Source organism: Annulohypoxylon truncatum (genome assembly GCF_022578515.1).
Source record: "Annulohypoxylon truncatum strain CBS 140777 unplaced genomic scaffold F4807scaffold_2, whole genome shotgun sequence".
NCBI classification, from domain to species: domain Eukaryota; kingdom Fungi; phylum Ascomycota; class Sordariomycetes; order Xylariales; family Hypoxylaceae; genus Annulohypoxylon; species Annulohypoxylon truncatum.
Window position 1 is genome coordinate 954,956 of NW_025953788.1, and position 18,455 is coordinate 973,410.

At 34.4% G+C, this 18,455-nt stretch overlaps 3 protein-coding genes across 3 annotated transcripts; 1 reads left to right on the forward strand and 2 right to left on the reverse strand.

Annotated features, from left to right (window-relative positions):
• Positions 1–201: 201 nt before the first annotated feature.
• On the reverse strand, positions 202–2,335 carry F4807DRAFT_119541 (uncharacterized protein). Its single transcript, XM_047992875.1, has 2 exons — positions 1,943–2,335; positions 202–1,866 (listed from the first exon to the last, which is right to left on the reverse strand). The coding sequence occupies exons 1-2, from the start codon at positions 2,163–2,165 to the stop codon at positions 587–589; spliced, it is 1,503 nt and encodes a 500-aa protein (XP_047858793.1). The 5' UTR covers positions 2,166–2,335; the 3' UTR covers positions 202–586.
• A 1,277-nt stretch (positions 2,336–3,612) lies between these two features.
• Positions 3,613–4,230, forward strand: F4807DRAFT_455915 (uncharacterized protein; the record flags this gene model as incomplete). The annotated part of the gene is made up of 3 exons (XM_048000794.1): positions 3,613–3,759; positions 3,890–3,925; positions 4,003–4,230. 3 exons carry the CDS (start codon positions 3,613–3,615, stop codon positions 4,228–4,230), a joined length of 411 nt encoding a protein of 136 aa, XP_047858794.1.
• Positions 4,231–15,845: 11,615 nt separating this feature from the next.
• Positions 15,846–17,855, reverse strand: F4807DRAFT_119777 (uncharacterized protein). The gene has a single exon (XM_047992876.1). The coding sequence runs from the start codon at positions 17,773–17,775 to the stop codon at positions 16,201–16,203; it is 1,575 nt and encodes a 524-aa protein (XP_047858795.1). The 5' UTR covers positions 17,776–17,855; the 3' UTR covers positions 15,846–16,200.
• Positions 17,856–18,455: the final 600 nt, after the last annotated feature.

Consider the following 18,455-nt stretch of genomic DNA (forward strand, 5'->3'; position numbering starts at 1 on the left):
TCGTCTCGATATGATAATCATTGGCGAAGGCATATGAAAAGGTAGAAAAGGGGCACACAAAAGGGGCAAGATGGCAAGAGAAAAGGAAAGAGTCAATAGAAGAGAAAAGTGGCAAAGGAGCTCCAAGATGATTTACCGGAAGGTATATTGAATTCATGGTTCGTTCATGGTGGGATCTAAGTCTAATCTAAGTTTTGATACCTAGTGATATCTTGTGTCCAACCTGAGAAGCGGCATTTCGCGTTATCTAATAATCTATTTACAATGTCCTCGTGATGTGCAGCCATATTCCTGCAGAGTTTGAAAACGAAACGGGGTGAAGTGTCAAGGAAAAGAACGTCGCGAAGTGAAAAGGTTACAGGAGCGGCTCTGCTGCCCGCCAATAAGAAAAGTTCCACTTTAGCTTCTCGTCGACAATGCCACTCCCCTGGTCGTGATCCCACGCCGAATCCAAACTTGATGCTGCGCTAATCCCTACATTGTCACATTACCCTCCCTGGTATCCCTAGTAAGTTTAGAGATAAGTTTAGCGGACTTGCCGATGTGCAGTCCCCCGTCGTGATCCGTTCATTATCATTGCCGTCGTTTAAGAGTCGAAAATAGCACCGTAAGCGGGGATGCCGCGGGTGGTCATGCCGTAGACGACCTTCTCCGTCACCTTGGGGTTGGAGATGATGAAGACGGCCTCGGCGTCGGATTCGTGGACGAGTTGGTAGACTTCCCGGACGATGTCGGGGTATCCTCTCTCGTGGGTGTTCCAGATCACCGCGTTGGGGTCTGCTCGCTTGACCTCGGCCACGACTTGGGGGCCGTATGTCCCGTGAGGCTCTCGGGTACTCCAGAAGACGCGGCGGGGGGTGACGTCGGCGAAGAGGAGCGACAGGCAAGGGCCGATGCCGGATCCGGTGGCGACGACGACGATCTTCTTGAACAGCTTGGAGGTGTAGAGGAGACCGTGGAGGGGAGCGCCGCGGACCCATAGCTTTCGCTCGTTGGGCTTCATGATCTGCTTCTTGGTCCAGTCGCCGGCGTTGCTGACGACGACGCTGAAGCCGTTGATCTTGCCGGACTCGGGGTCGACGTCGGGGATGGTGGCGAAGGCGTGCCACTCGGTCATGGGCTTGTCGCTGATCTTGAGGCCGTAGAAGGGCGCCATGCCCCTGTACTTGAAGTGCAGGCGGGTGGCGTGGTCGCTCAGCTTCTCGGGGTACACCACGCGGTGGCGCAGACGAGACCAGGAAGCGAGGGTGCACGTGGTCGAGATGCAGATGCACCAGAAGTTGGGGGAGTGGATGAGGACGTAGCCGAGAGAGGCGTCCCACTGCCTGGCGGTGACTCTGGCGGAGAAGATGTTGTGGATCCAGAAGGTCGTCAGGGCCGTCCAGCCGGCGAAGCGGTGGAAGGCCTCGAAGTAGTCGTGAAACTTCCGGCGCAGGTCGGGGTGAGCCGAGGTTAGGATGACCATGAACATGGTGACCAAGATCCAGCTGGTGATCATGTTCACCAGCTCGTCGGTGACCGGCTCGTCGATCCAGTCCTTGGTCGCCAATATCGTGTATAAGATATACCATACTACCGCGGCCGTTCCCGCGCCGCTGTGGCAACCTCCGTAGTGGAAGACCTTTGCGAGACGCTTCCGGATGTAGAGGGGCCACGAGTGAGGGACGCAGGTGCAGATCTCGTAGCATAGGTTGACGAACTCCTCCTGCCGGAACAAGATGCTGACCATGAGATTTGCGGACGCGGCGCTACCCACGTCTCGCGAGTTGGGGTTACCCTTGTTAACTGCCATCAAGGCGACGAAGACGGCCAGGTTGGCCGTAAATATGACTCCGAATATTTTCCTATATGAGGAGGCGTACTTGTCTAGAGACGCGGACATGTCAGTGATATGTTCCGGCAGTGGACCGGGAGTGTACCGGTAGCACCGGCGAAGACTTACGGCGGACTTGTCGGCTGAGCTCGGAACCGAGTTGCTCTGGGAGGATGGCGCGCTCGGTGACCCTCTCGACTTGCTTCTCGTTGTCTCCCCCTTTGCCGACGGAGTGTATCGAAGGGGTGGTCGTCCCCGTCGAGGGCCCGGTCGACGGCAAGGTCGAAGCGACGGGTGTCGGTGCCAGGTCGAAGGCACCCGGATGGCCCTTTTCAGAGTGGTTGTGCGTCATGGCGAAGAGAAGGAGGATGTGTTTCTCTGATCTCTTGGTTGCTGCTTTTTGGGGTTGGTTGGCACGAGGAATTCTAGAAATCGAAGGAGACGACGGGATGGAGACGACGGCTATAAGTACTAGCGATGCGTGAGATTCTCGGCGTCATCTATGCGCGATCAGGTAGAGACCCTCACGCCTACCAGATCTGAGTTACTGTTCCTCCCCGACCCATCGAACGATGCGATGTCGTCCATATCGCAAAGATCAACGGTGCCCTGGTCCTACGTGATAGGCCCGGAGGGCCTAGATGGGCGTGGCGTGCATCCCCAGTTTCAACGATGATGGAGTCGGCCGAGCTATCAAGCTTTGTATCTTGTTTGCTTTCCCAGCTGCTCGAAACGGAAATCCCCCATGCTGATCCTGGTCAGTGTCGCCTCGAATCTGATCTCGAATCCACAAAAGGGCAAGCATAGCATGCGGGCATGATCCCTAGGAAGCTGCGTGCGTATATCCCCCTCGTTGCTGTCGTTGTGGGGATCGAGGTCCCTGGATTCAGGAACCGTTAAGCGCGACACGACATATCTGTGCATATCTGCACGCCACGTCGGCACATTGTTAAGAACCGGGCGTCGAGCGGCGTAGTGGTTTACTGGGACAATTAGCACGCCCAGCCCTATCAGAGGTACGCTACCAGATTCTCGAGTCCGAATCCGGTCATCGGGACCAAGGGAAGAGATGCAACTTACTACGCCGCTCGCTCCCATGTCCTGGCCGTAGATGTTATCGATCTCTCGTCACTTTCAGGTGTGGTCCATCATGTAATATCTCGGTGGCAACTAGTAGAATAGACCGGAATAGTGAGCTTAGAATTGGGCATGCCACGACGATCTGGGCAAAGAACTTACCTATTAATGCGAGACAAAGAATGTGCTTCGCAGATACATGGCAAAAGCTGTATCTGGCCGAGATCATGATGTGCTAATACTATTTAGCTAGGTAGGATGACTTCGACCGTTTTGCGGCTAGAACTTTTGGGGCATGCGGCTGCGTTCGTAGGTCACATTGGTCGTGGGCGAGCGTTAGGTAACAGGTCAGGCGTAGTCGCTCCGGCGAGTACGCCTATCCGTTGTTGAGGCTGAGTGACGACTTTGGCAGGTAGTATCGGGTTTTTATCTCTACCGTGTTACGAGTTTCGTTCTTATTGGCTTAGACACGACGGATCCCCATATCCTCGCATCGACTACTAAGGAGCCTACCTCCTCTAGGACCATTTACTTACTACATATCCCCATCACGCTTTTCCGCAGCTCGACCGTGGTGGCTGCCCATACGTTATCTCTCGTCCATTTCCAAGACCCGACGTGGCTCGTCCGGTAGTCAGCCGCAAATACCTAGATTCACGTTCTTTCGGGAGGGGCCCTGAAAGGGTAAAGCTGCGCTAGGCGAGGTTACAGGATAGACCAAGATGGACCAAGGGGTACACCTAAGTGGCGCGAAGGCAGCCGTTACGCGATGGAAACCGTCGTGGGAGGCAGGAATTTCGTACGCGGTAGGTGTCGAGAAGCTCGAGGCTTGGCATCGCCGCCAAGAATTTCTCTACAAGGACTGGGTAGTAAGTGATATCCACAGTGGTCTTAGCTACCTACTACGTAGGTAGGTTATAATACGCATTCTATAAGCTGATTTCTCCTCATCCTCTTGTTTATCTGTCGCTTTACGCTAGTAAGTTGATAACCTCCCAGATGAGAGCGCTCTTCCATCAGCTCTGCGAGAAAGATGTAGGCTGTGGCTATAGCTTCTCGAACAATTCCGAGGTCGAGAATTTAACCCGCGTACGGGATAACACCTAACCTAGCGTGAGATCGCAGTGATCGGCGCTTTCGGGATGATCTGTTCGGGGATCTTGATCCCTGCCGGTTTGTACACTGGATTGACCCGCAGCGACGACTCGTTTCGTTACGTTGATTCAGCTTGCTCGACCCGAAATCTTGAATACGCGTTCGTCATTGACTCCTGCCAGATGCTCATGCCAGATTACAGTACTTTCGACCCCTGTAGACGCCTGCGGGATCTAAACGATTAGATTCGGGTCTTCAACATCATCCGATACGGCGACACTATTGGTGCCATCAATCGAGGAGCTCGCATGTGATTGGTCGGCCGCCACATTTCAGGGGGTCGTTTAAGATGCGCCTCCTTCGCAGATTGCAACCATCCAACCTTATCCGATTTTATAGGGTGTTCCAGTGTTCTTCGACGTTGCGTCCAATGACATCGCACCGTCGTTTGAAGAAGTCCAGACTTCAGGACCCTTATTGTTTCAATTCTAACCCTCCCTACGATACCCTCTCCATCACATGCCGAGAGATAACGAGCCCCAACGATCCGGTCTTCCTTACCAACTGGACGGACCGTGATCACTATATTTTACTATGACTCGTGGGCCTCGCGCTCTTACTTACACTACACTGCTTACACCTGATGCTGTTGCTGGGGTGCGCTGTCGTAGTAAGCGACATTAGTATAGGCTTATGGAATGCTATTCATCTAGGCGATCATGCCGAGTTGAGACTGGGCTCCGAGTGTCCAGTATTCCAAATGCAGAAGCTGGTCCAATGGAAAACCGTTTTGGAAGGGCATTTAGGTATTGAGGAACTCTTCTAAGCATCTCGAGATTTCTCATTTGGGAACAACTTTTGGTTGCAATTCGAATCGCACCTATTATCATTGAGATGGAACAAGACAAATATCGTTGACGACTCAAAAGCATGCCCTTCTTGCATGTGAATGCGTCATTCAATAACAACATTGCAGTATATCGCATCACCTAGATGAGAAATCATAGGCCGAGATAATATTCCGGGGTACAGATATTTTCGCCACGTTCGTGGACGATAGATTGCCTCTTCTAACCTGGTGTTTGCTATGGGCGTTTTCCGAGGGGGCAATCTGGGATAGAGACTAGGATAATACTCCTACTACAGAAATTGCGGTGTAGAACGTACGACTATTGAGTTTTGTAGGACGCTTCGTATTATGCTTCTCTGACAAGATCAATGTCGCCCAAGTCAATTTTTGCATTTGAAGTTATTCACAGCGTATACCTAGGTGCTACTATAGAGCAAGGTATCAAGAATTCCATCTTCTCTTTTGTTAGCATTGGTTGTACCATCTGATAAGAGATGAATGGTATCGTGTCAGATATGCAGAAGCATCTCGAATAGTCCTATCGCCGTGCGTTAGACTAGTTTTCCAAGTTATGATTTTTCAAGTTTTCATACATCATCGTGGCCTGCGTACTACCTTATGCACTCCTCCTCTAACAAGCCAGTCAGGACTAATCTTGGCGTTTGTGAGGTTATCAATTGCGTTACGAACAGGGCAGCAGCCACATGCTTGGATGATGGAAGCATTTCTGCCCAAAAGTGGCAAGCCGATCAGCCGTAGTAATACCTGAGTATGGTTCGAATAGTACTCAAGGACTAGTTCGCGAAGATGGAACCTACCTTACGTCATCAAGGCTGACGATGACGTCGGGCATGCTGTGTTGATACAGTCTCAGAGCCCGACTTGGCGAGATAGTCATCCAGGTCCTCGCAAGTTTCTCTCGGCCGGACCCAAAAAGTATCCCGATGCTGATTTTGCCACGGACTTGTTTCCCGTATGGTTTCAAAAAGAATCTACTAGATTAGAAAGGCTTGTTAAAGGCCTTGGTATAGTTTAACATACAGATCCTCTAATGATCTTATATATAGGGGTAATTTTCCTAACACGTAGAACACACATATATACAAATGGGTTGAGAGTGCAATTCTTGGTATACGAGACAAATCAAACAGGTACCTAAGTAATTCCAAGCATCCTATAGAGAATAAGTCTTTTGTTTTGTATCTTGATGTCTACTTAAGAATATGTGGGCTGAAACCCCTAGGCTTTGACCAAAAGTATCGAACTGATCGGCTAGGCGGTGGAGAAAATATCTATTTGTTATTGAATTCTCCGAAACTGGCCACCGCAATTTCATAGGTTTACCTGAGAGCTCTTTTGAGCTTGTTTTACTGTTGGAGGTGGTTATTAGCGCGGCCCCTATCCCTTCTGTCGGGACTCGAATTTAATGGTTAACATTGGTTACCTAACCAGTTTCAACAACTTTCTGCATAATACTAGGTAGTGTTTTTCTACAATACAACGATGTCTCGCAGGATTGTGTAAGAGAAGTTAGTTCACGTGAGACAAGACCTATTATGCCCTTAGCTCATTTTCCTCTCAGCGACGGTTGTGTTTGAAATGGTTACGACCATTTGACTAACAACTCTGCTTAGAGAAACTATAAGAGTTATACAAGATACTATTAAATATAAGTATTATCAAGATTAATCTCAAGCTTGATACTTCCATGAACAGTATAGACCGTCGTTCTTGAGTTATTACTCCCCGCGATCAGCTCGAAGCCACAGATAAAAGAAAACATATTTGACTTCGGGAAAGATCTAATGATGGAAATAAGCAAGAGGCCACACATAGAAACCAAGTCTTTCCAATTTCTTCGATGCCGTCTTTATACGTTGTCCCATTTCCAACAGTGTAATCCCTATTGCTCGTGTTTAACTATACTTAGATAAGGAGCGTGTAAAGATTGTTAAGATGTTAATGGTTTTCCCTTAGAAAATATCCGTGATCAATCATAAGTAATGTAATGGTTGCTTTTATTTAGCTATACAAATTTAATACGAAGTTAATCCAAGGCAATATAATGAATTATATATTAACAGCGTTAACAGAAGAGTCGGCGCCAATTGTAAATAAAGCGAAAATAATTATTTGTTGGGACTATAACACGTGGTCCCGACCAACGGGTTAAAGCTTTGTGGCTTGTGCGACTTGGGGTAAATTATTTTAATTTACTTTTACCGTCCGCGTAATATAATTTTAACCTTATGTATAATTAATTTAATTAATATATACTTTATATACGTTATTAATATATTATTTAAATTTTATTAATATTAATTAATAATTAATTAAATTTAAATTTTTATTAATTATAAATAATTAAATTAATTTAAAAAAAATAAAAATTTTATAATTCGCGTATATTTATTATATTATAAATATAAAATTATTATATTATTTTAAAAATTTTAAGGTTATATTATTTAATTAATAAATTTACGGATTATTTTATATAAAAAATACGAAATTATAATATATTAATATTTAAAATTATATTATTTAATTAATAATATTAATAAATTATAAAAAAATATTTTTTATTAATAAATAAAATTTTGAAACGGTTTAACGTATTAAAAAATTAACGTTTATAATATATAAAAAATTTTTAAAAATTAAATATTTTTATTTTTAATATTTTATAATTATAAAAAAATATAATTTTATACGTGTTTTAATAATTAAAACCTTCGGATATTTAATTTATATTTTTCCGAAAATTTATTTTATAATTTTTTATATATTTATTAAATTTATATAAACTTTAATATTTTTATTTAAACTTTTTATTTTTTTTAATTTAAAAATTTTTAATTTTTTTTTTTAATTTTTTTTTAATTAAATTTATTTTTTTTTTATTTAATATTTTATTTTTAATAAAAATTTATTAATTAATTATAATAATAATAATTAATTAAATAAAATATATTAATAAAAATTTTTCGGGTTTAAATATTAATATATTTAAATTAAAAAAAACGAGTATAAAAAAATTAAATATTTATATTATTAAGATTTTTAAAATATATAATAATTAATTATATAATAAAAAATTATAAAATATATTTAAAGAAAATTTTAAAAGATAAATAAAAATAAACCGTAATTTTCGAATAATAATTATAAATTATTTTATTTATTATAAAATTTACGTAAAAACGGGACGAAATAATTTTAAAAATTTAATAATTTTAAATAAATTTAAAAATTTTTTTAATTTTTTAAATAAAAAAATAAAAAATTTTATTAAATATTTACCCGATATTTTTATTTTTATAAATAATTTTTATTATAAAAAAATAATTTAATAAAAAATGATTATAATAATTATATTAAAGTTAATATAATTTTAAATATTAATAATTTAAATATTTATAAAATTATAAATTTTTTAAATTCTTTAAACTTTTTAAGTTTTTTAAATTTTATAAGTTTTTTAAATTATATAAATATTATAAAAAAATTAAAATACGTAAACTTTATAAATATATTAATTTATATTAAGTTTATAACTTTATTATAATGTATAAATATTATAAATCTTTTAAATTAAATATTTTTAAATTTTATAATTTAATGCCGTAAAATTATTAATATTTATCCCGGTAATAAATATAAGTTTTAATAAAAGAAATGTTATTATTTTAATATTATATTAATATAATTTTAAATAAAAATTAATATAAAAACTTTTATTAAATTTAAAATTTAAATTATTAATTTTTAAAATAATAATAATTATTTTAAATATAAAATAAATATTAAACTTTTAAAATATAACCTCGTAATAATAACGGTAATTATTAATTTTATATTTAATATTATTAAAAAATTTAATAAATTTCGTTAAAATATATTATAATAATATATATAAATTTAAAAAAAATAAATATAATATTTTTAATAAAAAAATTAAAAATTTTAAAAATTTTTATTAAAAAATATTAATTTAACGAAACGTATTTAACGATATTAAAAAGTTAAATATTATAATATTATTATAATTATTTTATTAAAAAAAAATTAAATTTTAAAAAATTAATTATCCGTATTAAAAATTTTTTTTATATAACGGAAAATTAATAATTATATATAAATAAATAAAAAATTATAAATATTTATATAATTATAAAAAAATATTTTAATAAAAACTTATTTATATATTTTAATATATTAATTTAATAAATTTAATAAATTTATAAAAGATTTTTTATTAATTATTTAAAAAATGTTAATTTAAAAAAAATATAATAAATGTAATGTAAAAACATTTAACTTTTATTATAATTATTTTAAAGTTAATAAATATTTTCGAAAATATTTATTTAAATTTTTATAACGCGGCCGGTATTATATATTACATTAAACCGATATTAATATAATATAATGTAAGTAATAATTAATATAATTAATATTAAATTAATTATATATATAATAATAATAAAAGCCGATAATTTTTTTATCCTTATAAAAATGGTTTAATAAAACGATAATAAAATAATTAATATTATAATATTTATTTACGAAATAATAATAAAAATAATAAAAAGTATTTTATTTATAAAAAATTAAAATATTAATTTATAAAGTATTTTATAAAGGACCGGAAAAATAAACGTGTAATTTAATAATAATTTATTTAAAAATAAAAATAAAATAATATAAATAAAAATTATAAAATATTTTTAATTAATTATAAAAAAATTAATATTAAAAAACGAAATATAAATAAAAATATTAAAAAAAGTTTCGATTTTTAATATATAAAATAAAATATAAATAATAACGATTATAACGAAATATATAAATTATTATTATTTATTTAATATTATATAATTTATAATATAATTAATAATAATTATATTATAAATATTTTAACGAATTAAATAATATTATATACGTTTATTAAATTTAATATATTTAATAATTATTAAAAGTTTATAATTATATTTATATTATTAATTAATGTTTAAAGTTTTATTATTTTATATTATTTGGAAAATAAATATTTTTAAGTTTTTTAAAGTATTTTATTTAATATTAAAATAATAAAAATATTTTTAAATAACGAATTTTAATTTAAAACTTTATAATAAATATATTTATATATTATATTAAATATTATAATAATTAAATAATATAAAATTCGATTTAATAATTATTTAAAATAATATAATATAAGTACGGTATATGTTTTAATTTTATTCGGAATTATATTATTTTAAATTATATTATTAAATATATTATTTTTATTTTATTTTAAAAATATAAATTAATTTAATATATTTTTTAATAATGTAAAAAATGTATTAACGTATAAAAATAAAAATTATTTTATCGTTCGAAAATAAAAACATTTATAGTTTTTATTAAATAATTAAAAATTTATTATTATATATTATTATTTTATAAAAACCGAATTTCGATAAATTTATAAACGATTTAATTATTTAATAATAAACCGATTTTATTATATTTTTATAAAAGTAAGTTACGATAATTTTAATTATAATTTTATCGAAAAAATTAATAAATATTATTATTAATATTAATTATATAATAATGTATTAAATAAATTTAAATTTATAATAAAAAATAATATTAATTTTAATTATAATATTTTCATTAATATAATATATATTAATGGAAAGTTAATACTTTATATAATTAATAATAATATTTTTTTAAATAACGAAATTTCTAAAAAAAATAATTACGAAATATATTTAAAATATATTATATATAATATAAATTAATATTTATTTAAATTCATTTAATAATTTAATTTTTAATATTAATATTAATTTTATTATAAATAAATTCGTTACGAATATAAAATTATTAAATATTTTAATTAAAAAAGTTCCGGTGGAAACGTATAACTCGATTAAATAATTAAAATAATATTACGAATTATTTAAACGTGCGTATAAAATAATATTTAAAAATTTTTAAAGAACTTAAATAAATTTAAATTATATTTTATAAATAATTATTAAAGTTATTAATAATATTATAAGATTTAATAATTTAGTTTTTATTTTATTCGTGTTTAAAATATATTTACGATTAATAAAAAGTTTCCCGTTTATGTTTTTTTTAATAATCCGTGCGGCCGCGATTAAAAAAATAATAAATAAAATTTATAAGCTTAAAATAAAATAATAAATAACGGACGCATTTAATATAAAAAACGGTTTAAATATATTTAATATTTTAAATTTCTTTTTATAATTTAAAATACGAGTTTATTAAAAAAATAAAAGTTAAATAAAACTTTATAAGTTTATTATATAAAATAATAAAATATATATTATTAAAATTAACGAAAAATTAATTAAATTTTATATAATTATTATTAAATTATATTTATATAATGAAACGACGGATATCCCGAATAATAATAAATCCGATATTAAATCGGAAAAAGAACCGGATAAATATATACCCGAAATTAAATAACTTATAATTAAAAAAAAATAAAAACGATTTCTTAAAAATAAAAATAAATTAAAAAAAATAATAAATAATAATATTAATTTTTTATAAAAAGAAATAACGGATATTACATTTATAATTAAATTTTATAAAAAAAATAAAATCATAATATTAAAATAATTATTTAAAGTTTTAAATTTTTAAAAAGTCGAAAATTTTATTAAAAAAAATATATTTATATTCGAAAAGTATAATAATATAAAACATGGTAATATTTATATATTTAATTTTCGAATTATATAAAAAATAAAAAATAAAATAATAAAATTATTATATAAAAAATCGCGACTTATTATATAAAAGTATAATAATAAAAATAAAAAAATAATTTTAATATAATTATTAATAATTTAACGTTTAAATTAATAAATTATTATTACTTTTATATTAAACTTAATTTAAAAAAATATATTAATATAAATCCGCGATATTATATAAACTTATATATAATTTAATATATTATTTAAATAATAAATATTAATTAAACTATTACTAAAACTTGTTAATAAATATTTTAAAAATATAATAATAATTATTATTAAATTTTTATACGAAATATTAAAAGTTAATATATATTAATAAATTATATATTTTAAATATTATAAAGATAAATTAAATATAATTACGTTAATATATAATTTTTATTTATTTATATTAAATTTAACGAAATAATTTAAATTTATTAAAATATAAATAAATAATACGTTTAAAATATTCGATAATATATTTAAATAAATAAAAAACAATGAATTAAATAAAACGAAATATTTAATAAAATTAAAAACGTATTTATTAAAAAAAAATTTATTAATATTTAACGGTTATATTTTATTTATAAAATAAAATAACGACTTATATTTATAATAAAAAAAATAAAACAAAAAAATTAACCTTATTAAACTTAATATTAATAATATTATATAATAATATATTTAATAAAAAACCCGCGGCGTGTATATAACTTCGATTTATTAATTAAAAATAATATTTAATATATTTAAAACGGTTTAATATTATAAACCTAATAAAATAAATATTTTAAAATTTAATAAACGATTAAAATAATAATAAAATAATTTTAAACGCGGATTATAATTTATTAAATTAAATTTAAAAATTATTAAAGTTTTTATATTTATTAATGTTTTATTTATAAATAATAAAAATTTAAGTTTTTAAATTAATTACGAAATTTTTATTACGAACGAAATAATAAATAACGAATCATTTATTATAAAAAAAAATTTTATATATTAAAACTTAACGAAATGTAAATAAATTATAAAAAATATTTTAATAAATGAAATTTATATAATAATATATGGTATAAATATAATTATAATAATTAATATAATAATTATTTTTATTTTAAAAAAACTTAACCTTTTAATAATTTAAATTATTATATATATTAATTTTTTTTTATACGAATATTTAATGAAATTTAAAACGATAAAAAAAAAATTAATAATAAATATTATATTATTATATTAATTATATAAGTGCCGAAAAACTTTTAATATTTAATAAATATATAATAAAAATAATTTAACGGATATAATAATTAAAATAAACGTTAATAAAATATTAAAAAATTTTATTAAAATTAATTATTTAATAATAAAATTATAAAGTTAAATAAAAAAAAATAAAAATAATTTAAATTTAATATAAATATCGAATAAAAAAAAAATATTATTTAAAATATAATTATAATAATTTTATATTATTATTTTTAAAAATTATTAATAAATAACGACGAATTAAAATAATTAATTATTAATTTATTCGAAAATTAATAATATTATTTAATTATTCCTTAAAAAAAAAGAAAATTAATTAAAAATATTAATGAAACGTATATTAATATATATTTTAAAAAAAACGGAAACTTTTTTAATAATTTTACGGAAAAAACGAATTTTAACGGTAATTTTTTTTAATTTAATATAAATATTTTTAATAATATTTATAAAATATTTAATTTTTTTTTTCGTAAGTTTATAACGTTAATAAATTATATAATTTTTATTTATTTTTTTATTAAATTTTATTTATAATAAATATTTTTTTAAATTTTATTATATGTTTTTAACGGTATTCGGATAAATATTAAAATATTAAAATAATATATTAATAATTATTTTTATAATATAAACGTAATAAAACGATATAAAAATATAATTTTTATAAATATAAACGTATTATTTATATTTTATTAAAATATTTAAAATGGTTTAATTATAAAATAATTAATAAAATATAAAAATATTTATTAATTATTTTATAATATATAAAAATAAAAATAATATTAAAATATTAATTAATAATATTATAATAATAACGTTAATATAAATTCGGTTATATAAAAAATAAATTTATAAAATAATGTAAAAATATTTTAATTTTTTTAATTTTTTTTAATTTAAATAATTAAAATAAATTAAAATTAATATTATAAAAAAAAAAAATATAAATAACGTGGTATATTATATTTTAAAAAAAAATTTTAACGCATGGCTTAAAAATTTACGTAATAATATAAAAAAAAATAAAAATAAAAAATTATTAATATTAAAATTATAATATATAATTTTAATTAATAAATTAAAACTTTATAATTTATACGATTTAAAGTAAATTATTTTAATTTATTTTTACCGTTCGCGTAATATAATTTTAATTTTATATATAATTAATTTAATTAATATACACCTTATACACGTTATTAATACATTATTTAAGCCTTACCAACATCATTAAATAAGTAATTATCTTATAATTCACGATTATAATTAATTAATTATTTTATAACTTGTAAACCGCTTATTTTCGATAACGTCCAATGCTCCAACAATTTATATCAACGCTGTAGTTGACCTTTCCGATACTGAAATCATGATAATACTCATGTTGCTACATCACTATGTTCAAGCAATATTCCGCGATAAAGCTTAGAATTGCCCAATCCTGGCAACCTCCCATTGCATACTGACCATAATTTATCCGCATGGGAGAGGTAGAACTGTTGGAGAATTCTTCTCAAGTTTGTTATATCTCCCACAAGCCCATTTACGTTGGCTCTGGAATTTTGCGAAAAAAACATGACATTTAAGAATGTATAATGTAAGCTAATGGGGTTTTAAGCATCGAAGACTTTAAAGACGTAATGATGCGGATGGATTGATATCCCTCAGGAGAGCCCCTTTTCTCAAAAATGTCCCGGGATGAAGACGCTTTAAACTCTTCGAATCGAAACTGACTGACTTCAGCATCTTGATTACTTCGGTCACGTATTATCTACGTATGTTTCTCGGATCATTAAAATTAAGATTGCCTGGATTACTCTTCCAATTTTTGGCATTGTCGCAAGGCGGAACTAAAGGGTTAAGAAATAGCGACGTTGCTGCGCGGAAAGCTCTAACGACTCCCTTCCAAGGGATGCGGTATACATACATAGACCTTCCTTTGTCCACAGCCAAGGGCTAATTGTCAACAGGGCGGCCTCGTACAAGCCGATTCATGATCCTTCTGGGTACTAGCTAATCCTGGCAAGACCTCTGACTATCAGCTCTCACAAAGGAGGCTTCTGACAGACGGATATATCTCTTTCCCTACCCGATTCTCAGGTTAGCGGTCGTTGAACCATCGATATGTTTATCATGGATAAATCGGACATAGCCTCTCGTTAGGTACCTATTTGGGTAGTCATAATTAAACGTGAATGATTTACTAAGTCTCGCGATAGGTGTCGTATCGAAAAATCTTGAAAAATCTAGACCTGAGTGAATAAGTCGTAAGTGAGCAGGGTCGGGAAATGAACTTGTGCTTAATAAAAGCCTTACCAAGCATAAAACCCAGAAGAGTCCGCGAATCTAAATTGATTATAGATTTTCAATGTGTGCTGCATGCAGCCTTGCAACCCAGGCATGCAACCCTCGTTGCAACCGTAGTTAGGACTAGAACTCAGTCGGCCCTACTAGAAAGTCGGCGTCGCATGCGTCGTGTCTGGCCGCGTCTGGCCGCGTCTGCAACGAGGCACACATACATACTACAAGAACACAACCGGGTTCACGTCTACGTTATTATCAACTAGTAAATGCTATGCGATGTAGATCCTCATTGCCGATTCGCAGAGGTGGATAGGGTGACACGTTCTTTGGTTTGATCTGGTAGTGTATCGTCAACGAGGCCACCTTTGAGCCTCTAAGGACGTCTCTATACTAAACTATGGACAGAAGACACTGTTATGTATCGTTAAATTGCTCATGCTCCCACATAGACATCACTCTTCGTGCTTGTAAGAAAGAAGCTATGGGCAAACAAAAACGTACCTATCTTCTGGCTTTGGGTGCAACTAGAGAAATATTTCCCCGACATATTCTAGCTCTTACGAAGTGTAAATAGCTAGGTGCATTGGAAGCTATATACCGTACCGGGAAAGGGGGGGAGGGGGGGGAGCGGGGGATAGCATGAGTCTACTTCATCGCCTATGACCTGCAATACACACGCCTTAACAAGGAAGCCTCCTATCAAGAGTTCGTATCTGGGTCATTACTATAAACAATACATGCGCAGGCGCTTTTCAACAAACCAATCGTCCCATATAACGCCAGGGGGGACTGTGCTCCCCTCCGTCCATCCGCCAACGCCGTAGGATACGTAGGTAGGTATGTACACACAACCCAAAACCACCGCCTTCCCTTGATCAAGGAGCTTTCCCTTCTACTTCTAGGTATCCGTATCTGCTATCGCTCTATGCCGTTCTCATTTTCCTTTGTGCTTCGTTCGGTACTCAGCCCTAGTCTCTCACCACCTCCGCTCACTCCCCGTCGCTCCCCGTCATCCAATCCTTACCCCAATTCCCGCCCTCGCTCCCGGGGCCCTCGTTGATATCCCAATCACGCTGCAGGCGCCACGCGTCCTTGCCCTCGATACCCATGGCCAAGAGGTCGCATCCGCGGTGCCCCCACTTATCCGCGAACACGCGCCTGCCGGCATCGACCAGGGTCTCCACGCCGGCCGCGAAGCCCTCGGGGTCGCGGTAGAACGGATCGTCGCGGCCGCCCGTCTGCCGGGTCTGCCACTCGTTGCGGCGGGTGCCCTCGTCCTTCCACTTGAGGTCCTGCATGCGGCCGGCGACCTCGACGAGGTGGGCGAACGTCTCGCCTTCCTTCTCGACCCAGGGGTACATGTCCTGCTCGCGCTTGAGGTCGGCCTCGTGGTGAGCGCGCTCGTCCTCGCTGCTGCCGGGCGTGCTCTTCGCGTACACCGGGTCCCCTTCGAACGTCGCGTGCGAGCCCGCTACCCGGAACAGGGCCGCGATGTCGTCGAACGCCGAGGCGACGTCGAAGACGAGCCCCGCTTCGCTCTGCGGCTGCCAGTACCCGGCCCAGTGCAGGCGTAGGTACATGTCGCAGTCCGAGGCGTAGTACGGGATCTGCGTGTCCCAGGCGCCGACCTCGAGGTAGGCGTCGCGGTTGACGAGGGCGAGGTGGTCGAATTGGAAGAAGTGCGTCGCCCACGGAGGCATGTCGGGGCCGTTGAGGTACCTCAGAAGCCCGACGCTGCGCTCGTAGATGGTCGCGTACGGGTCGTGGTCCCAGTCGTGGTCGCGGTCGTTCTTCTTGACGTCCTCGTCGCTGAAGACCACCACGTCCATGTGGCTCCACCAGAAGTGAGGCCAATCGTGCTCCAGCGCCAGGCTCAGGAAATAGTTCTGCATCTGCGAGAAGCTAAGCAGGGTCGGCGTCTCTAGGACCTTCACTCCTAGGATCCCTAGCGCCGTGTGGTTGAGGAAGAAGGGGTTCTGCAGCTCTAGGTCTCCGTCGCGATTCGAGTGGAACGTGCCCGTGTTCTCGACCACGTATATATCCTCGGCCGGCCACCCCGCCGCGATATAGCTGCTCACGCATTGGAGCAGCAGCGGCCAGTTTCTCGTAAAGCCGATCAAGAGCGGCGTCGCTTCTTCGACGTGCGGGAAGGGAGGTAGGTTATTGTCGAGGACCGGCGGCGGCGTATTAGAATACGTGAGCCACGGGAAGTGGTCTCCGATCGGTTTGGAAGGGGCCGGATCGGGCTTGTATTTCTTTTCGTAGACGATGTCGACATCGCCCATCGGTTCCTGCGCTTTCTTTTCTGGGACGTCTTCGGCCGTGCCGGCCGGAGCTAATTGCGCGTCGTCGTCGACGGCCTTTGCGCCTCCGACGGCCGCAATTCCGTCCCGTCCGGACCCTTGCTCGGCGGCTTGCAAAGTTCCCTTCCCGAGGAACGATACGTTGCTAACGGCCGAGTTCAGGGGTTCGCGAATGACATAGTAGACGAGCAGGGCGGCTAGGAGCACCGAGCCGTAGCGGAATGCGAGAGCTAGCACCCGGTTCGATACGGTTCGCATCATTGTTCGTCGTTAGCGTTACTATCTCCGGACCATAGAGGCTCTGTTTCGCATATTGGTCTATATTGATGTAGGGAGAGCCCTTCTGCCGGAGCTCTCTGAATCGTGGCCTTGTGAGCACCTGCTTGGATTTCGATATGAAAAGTGAGACGTAAGCAATATATTAGCCTGGTTGCCCGATCGGTAGATGAGGTAAGTTTGTTTCAATTAGAGAAACGTGGGAATGGCGAGGCAGGCAATCAGGGGGGGAATGCCACATGGATAAACTAGATGAGGGCAGAGAAACGTGAGAAAGGGCCGAGGAGGAAAGCCGAGGGCGGAAAAGGACACCGTCAGTTATCTGTGCCACGCCCATCCTAACGAAACACGCCGTCCGTCCTACTATAGAAGCTCCGTGTTGCTGCTGAATTGAGGGATCACTGTCCCCAAACCCCGCCAAGCCGGGAGAAGGACGTTCGGTGCGTTGATTCGCCAGATGGAGCTAGGATCGACGGCTTGGGTTCAGCCAGTTGCCTCGCTGCCGTCCGAGATTCCTAAGCGATGCTAGGCTCCCTAAGCACGGGATAAGCCACATGGGTACGCGCAGCACCACTCTCAACGCGGCAAACGCATCATCTTCCTGGCTAGGTCGGTGCTACGTACCTTCGATGAAACGGCCCGAACTACAGCTGTATTCTACGTCC